The 6,112-nt window shown below is 58.1% G+C and overlaps 1 protein-coding gene across 1 annotated transcript in view; it reads left to right on the forward strand.

Annotated features, from left to right (window-relative positions):
- Nucleotides 1–6,112, forward strand: part of BMP7 (bone morphogenetic protein 7) — a 78,680-nt gene that overhangs the window by 66,927 nt on the left and 5,641 nt on the right. Inside the window, exon 6 of the mRNA XM_005880692.2 lies at nt 3,693–3,890. Coding sequence (XP_005880754.1) covers nt 3,693–3,890 — 198 coding nt within the window. The remainder of the gene's footprint in view (nt 1–3,692; nt 3,891–6,112) is intronic.

Below are 6,112 nucleotides of genomic sequence, written 5' to 3' on the forward strand. Positions count from 1 at the left end.
CAGGCATGTGCCCTGACCAGGAATCAAACCTTGACCACCTGGTTCATGGGTCAACGCTCAGCCGACCCGCAGGTCTTCGCCCCTGACGTACTCTCCTGCCCTTCCCGCGGGTATTGACATAAAATGAACTTTACGGATGAACCTAACCTCATGTTCTGTCTTCCCTCCCACTTGTAGTCACGCTGGCTCACATTGGGCCTCCCCCTCAGGGCTGATCTGCGGGGCCCTTCCTCCGTGGGTCTCCTTCCCAGTGGGACCCCCAGGGCGCATAGCATCGCTGGCCCGGACACCACACAGAAATACTTGTAAAGAGATGCATGCCTTGTTTAGGTGGCTGGTCGCTACTTCATGCTACCCCTGAATTTAATGATCATGTCTGAGAATGCCCCTCAGGTCTCTCAGGTTTGCAGTTAAAGGCTCGACTGCAGTGACTTGTCTGCATGACGGCCGGGGAGGGTGTATGCATGGCCCCGGCTCTCCACCTGGGACGTTTTGCCTCCCAGGGGCACTGGGATACGTTTTGGGAGCAGCCAGTGATGCTCCTATACACTCTACAATACCCACGCAGTCCCCGAAGGGCACATTCCTTTTGCCTCCCAGGGGCACTGGAATACGTTTTGGGAGCAGCCAGTGATGCTCCTATACACGCTACAATACCCACGCAGTCCCCAAAGGGCACATTCAGCTCCAACCCACGTGCTGGGTGGAGAAGCCCCTGTGTCTCCAGTGGCCCGTTTGGTGACCAATTCTGGGCCCAGCATGCAGGCCAGTGTGGCCCACGCAGGCCGGTCCGCGGCAGGTGCGGGTGCAGAACCCCCAGAGACCCTCCTCTTTCTGCTCCATCGCCCATTTCCCTGGCCCTGGCTGTCCTGAGGGCCCAGGAGGAGGCCAGCCCACCGTCCGCCATCGCGGGAAACGTAGGGTTACTGTATCGGGCCACGTCGCGTTTCCAGGCATTTTTATTTTGCCCTTAAAAACCTTCCAGGGGGGAACGCAAATCCTAGGAGCTTGGCTTTAATGGCTCCTTTTACAGAACTGCTCCAATTATAGATGGTGAACTCCGGGAAACCCCGCTAAAGAATGCAGGAGAGCGAACGTTAAAGGGGTTAATTTAGGGGGAAATAGTGGCGGATGGGGAGCTTGGTCTTTGAAACACCCTCGTTGTTAAAAAACCAAAGCAAACCCCTGGTGCTGGCCTGGTCCTTGGGAGGCGGTTTCCTGCCTTCGCCGTCTGGAGGGCTCCAGGTGAAGTTAATTCCAGATGCGGATGGGCCAGGGCTCCCAGAGCAAGGGTTCTGCTGGCCTCTGACCCCGCACCCAACGTGGGGTCACGTCTGTTGTGGTTGCGCAGCCTGAGCTGGTCAGGGTTTGCCCCTCGCTTCCACGCTGGGGTCCTCGGGTGGGGCATTCGGTCTCTGGGATCGGCTCTCTTTGTCCGCCTCTTGCTTTGTCTTTCTTTGGAACACCATCACCACCGGCATGACACTATATACATGTTGGCCAGTGGCTTCATGGTTGCCAGAGCCGAGAGATCGCCCGTTTTCCCATCATCCCCACCCACTGGCAGAGCACAGGACATGGCGACTGCTCCATCCGCTTCCTCCCCTTGGTCCCCGGGATCCCATACCCTCCTGGTGCCCTTCCTCCTGTCCAAGCTGCTCCCAGATCCTTCCTCCCCGGCACTCCCGCGCAGCCTCTGCCCCCGGCCCTGATCTCTCAGTGGTGGAGATGGGCACCTGGACGCAGCCCGCACATGGCGTGTCCAACTACACGCTTTCCCCAGGGAGCTCGTCCAGTCTCCACGCCGCCTGGCCGCAGCCCTGAGCCAGCATTTACCAAGAGCCTTCGAGGTGCAGAGCTCTGCTCTGAGGGGCAGCTGTGTGGAGTGCCAGGGCCAGGGCTTGAACTCAGGGAGGCTGGCACTGGGCCGGAGCGGGTCTTGGTCCCCAGTCTGTGTCTCCCCCAGATCAGGAGCCAAACCCAAGCTGTGATGTCCTGCTGCCACCTTCCACCCTCCCTGTTCTCCCCTCTCCCCTGCTCCTACCTTGTTTTCCCACCTCAGTAAATGGCCCCTCCCTTCTCCCAGGTGCTCAGGCCCAGAGCGAGGAAGTCCCGTGTCTTCTGACCTTTTACATCCGCTCCCTCAGCACTTCCCTCGGTTTCCCTCTCAGGGCAGATCCAGGCTGGGCCGTTCCCGTCGAGGCGTTGTATTCTAGTTACATGACCCTTTGGTGAACTGGGTGAAAGGTACATGGGGCCTCCCTGAAGTCTTTTGTGTGTGTGTGTGTGTGTGTGTGTGTGTGATTCCCGTCAAGGCGTTGTATTCTAGTTACATGACCCTTTGGTGAACCCGGTGAAAGGTACATGGGGCCTCCCTGAAGTCTTTTTTGTGTGTGTGTGTGTGTGTGCAACTTCCTGTGAGTCAGTAATTATTTCTAAACAAGACATTACAAATAAAATAAATTCTAAAGGTGGATTTAAAAATGAACTCCTGAAGACCTGCCCTGGCCCACCTCCCCCTGGTCTCTGGCTCCTGTCCTCGGCCCCACAGTGCAGTCTCCAGGGGCAGCCCGGGCCATCTTTGCAAACAACTCAAGTTGCCCACTGCTCAGCTCTCGAACCCGTGGTTTCCACTTCAAGCAGATCATGAGGCTCCTGGGGCTTCAGTAACAAAACACCACAAACCGGGGGGCTTAGGACAACAGGACTTTAGTCTCTCCAGTCGGAGCTCAAAGTCCAAAGTCAAGGTGCCCAGGGCTGTGCTCCTTCCACAGGCCCAGGGAAGGGTCCTACCGTGCCCCCCGCTCCTGGTGGCTCCGGCGCTCCTCAGTGTCCTTAGGCCATCGTGTGTGTGTGTGTGTGTGTGTGTGTCTGCCTTCACATGGCCTTCTCAGGACACCAGTCATCGGGTTAGAGCCCTTCCTAATCCAGTATGACCTTATCTTAACCGATTTCATAGGCACAGACGCTATTTCCAACAGTCACCTCCTGAGGTTCTGGGGACATGAACTTGGGGGGACACTATTCAACACAGTAAACAGAGTAAGGCAGAGTGCTCGCTGGTGCCTCACGGTCCCCACCACATTCCTCCTGACTGCCCCCTTCTGCCCCCTCACCCCCCGGCTCTGCTCCAGCTCGGCGGCCAGTCTCCTGAACACGTCCACCTGGCTCCCGCCTCCGGGCATTTGCCTTGGCAGTGCCCTCTGCCTGGAATGTCCTCTCCCAAATATCCTCATGGCTCTCCTCCTCCCTGCTACCCAGTTCTGTGCTCAGATGGCCCCTCCGTGCACAGGGTGGTAGACATGAGGGCGGCTTGCAACCATCCCACCTTCCCTGGCCCTGAGCAGGATTGCCCTACCTCTTGAGATTAGATGGATCACGTGACCTGCTGTGCCCAAGGAAATGTGAGTGGAGCTTCCTCTAGCCAGGCTGTGCCCCCTCCCGCTTCAGCTCTTACCCTGGGATAGCTGCCCGCCTGCCCCACCAGGTTGCCTGCCCAGGGGACAGAGTTTTTTCCGCGTGGTTCCTCACTGTGCTCTCCGCTCCCAACACAACCTGGCACAGAGCCAGCGGTGAATAATATAGGCCGGTGGACGATGCAATTGCGTGAGTGAACTGTGAGGCATGCATGCAGCCCCCCAAACCGCCTCTCCTGTAACCGTCTCCTATGTGTTTGGCTGCTTCCGATCTAGGGCAGAGCATCAACCCCAAGTTGGCGGGCCTGATCGGGCGGCACGGGCCCCAGAACAAGCAGCCCTTCATGGTGGCCTTCTTCAAGGCCACCGAGGTCCACCTTCGCAGCGCCCGCTCCACAGGGAGCCGGCAGCGCGGCCAGAACCGCTCCAAGACACCCAAGAACCAGGAGGCCCTGCGGATGGCCAACGTCGCAGGTACGCCAGGGGCGGGAGGGTCCACACACAGACCCCGGGACCCACGCACAGGGCCCAGCGAGGAGTGGCTGGGGAGCCACGTGCTCCACCGGTGGTTGTGGAGCCTGTGCTGTGGAGCCCACAGCCCTCCTGACAGCTCACCCCTTGGCTGTCCACCTCACAGTGGCACTCAAATGCAAGTGCCAAACTTGAGTATAACAAGAGGCCAACCAGGCAAGTTCCTAAACAGACAAAACAGTGGCTACAGCACGTGAAGGGAAGCTCTGAAAACCTGTGGGGAGATGCCACACCCGCTTCCCAGGGAGGCTGCTGCCCAGGGAGCGGGGAGGATGAACAGTGGGGGACTTTGCTGCATCTTTAATTTTATTTCTTTTTTAAAAAAAATATATTTTATTGATATTTTTACAGAGAGAAAGGGAGAGGGATAGAGAGCTAGAAACATCGATGAGAGAGAAACATTGATCAGCTGCCTCCTGCACACCCCCTACTGGGGATGTGCCCGCAACCAAGGTACATGCCCTTGACCGGAATTGAACCTGGGACCATTCAGTCCGCAGGCCGATGCTCTAGCCACTGAGCCAAATCGGTCAGGGCTATTTCTTAAAGTGAAAAGTATTTGAAACTCCTAACAAATTTGCGTATTGGTTAAGTGCGGGCCTCCCCTCAGGTGTCGCTCTCCCAGCACTCTGCGCTGGTCCCGAGGCAGCGCCCAGCCCGAGGGCGGCCCTGTCGGAGCTCCTAGCTGAGCTCAGAGGTCCTGCTCCTGGGCCTGGGGTTGGTCCCAGGAAGGACAGGGGCACATGGGTGTTCAGAATACACAAAGCAGCCACATTCCCAAGTCAGCCTTATCTCGTCAACAGCTGGTTTTGCCTCACCCAGCTGATTTTGGACTTTCTGTTCAGTTTCCTTTTCAAGGGCGAAGGGCAGTACAGGTGCTGTGGTTGGTGAAGGTTTTAGGCACAGGCTTCCCGAGCCCACAGGCCCAGATGGACCGTGCTGGGTGTGGTGGCTCCCGAGTTTGTGCACAGGGTTTTGCAGGGCTTGTGTTCTGCCAGGTGCATCATCCTCTTCTCAAAGGGGTCTGTGATCCCCAACATTAAAAACCAGCGGAACTCCTGAATTTGTGTCGGAAACCCCCATGCCGTGCTCTTGGGGGCTGGGGGTCCACGGTGAAAGCCAACCGTGGTCTGCCCCAGGGACTCTGGTACCTCAAAGTCCTCCACACTCAGTTTCCCCCACCACATCCCACTTACATAACCCCCAGGACGGGGCTCTCACGACCTCACATGCAGCTATTCTTTCTTGCCTGGAACCTGTCTCCTTCCTGTGCATTTCTTGGCCCTGTTGGAAGTTCAGCTACACTCTGCCTGGAAGTTTGATAAGAAAAGAAATACCGAGACCTGGGCCCCACCGCAGGCTTAGTAAACCAGAATCTGTGTGTGGGTGTGCGAGTGTGCGAGTGTGTGAGTGTGCGTGCACATGCCCTGGGGGTGCTTCGCCTCTTGTGCCGGCTGGGAGTCCTGCTGCAGGGCCACACAAGTCGACCTCTCGCGGCAGGCAGCCCCCTGTGCGCTGGAAGGAGATGTGCTCCAGCGTGCTGCCTGCTGCCCTGCCGGCCGGCCGGAAGCTCTTTCCTGCAGGCTAGCCCGCCCCCAGGCCTTGCGCTGCTCTTCACAGGCTGTGGTTTGGGGATGAGAGACTGGGGTCGCTGCCTTCCCTCCACACCCTTCTCCCCACCCACGTTTGGACCCAGCTCCCTGGTAATTAGCCACTCTCGGCAGATGACCCGCGGGGGTGGGAGCTGAGCCCCAGCACCAGTCCTAACTCGTTAGCTGCTCAAGCGGGGGCTCCTGGCGGTGGAAGAAGCAGTGTGCCTCCTGCTCCTGCTGGCTGTTGGGGTGGGAGGGACAGGACTGGAAGGGCGGGGGTGTCGGCTAGGGCCTACTTCTTGAGCGTCCCTTTTCTTCTCTTTCTGCACCAACATTGCCAGCTGCTTGGGTCTGAAGCCATAGGAGGGCTCCGTGAGAAGAAAGTGCCACGATTGATTAGCCACGTCTGCCGTGAGCAGAGGAAAGACAAGTAGCAGCCTGGGTGCCACTTTCCAACCCCATCTTAAAGCAAAGCAATGATATTTGGCTTCATGTTGAAACCCAAGGCCCGACCGACCAAGGCCACGAGCAGCTCATGGAGCTAGTGTGGACAGGCAGCTGTGGGGGGGGGGG

The sequence above is a fragment of the Myotis brandtii genome, unplaced genomic scaffold (genome assembly GCF_000412655.1).
Source record: "Myotis brandtii unplaced genomic scaffold, ASM41265v1 scaffold647, whole genome shotgun sequence".
NCBI classification, from domain to species: domain Eukaryota; kingdom Metazoa; phylum Chordata; class Mammalia; order Chiroptera; family Vespertilionidae; genus Myotis; species Myotis brandtii.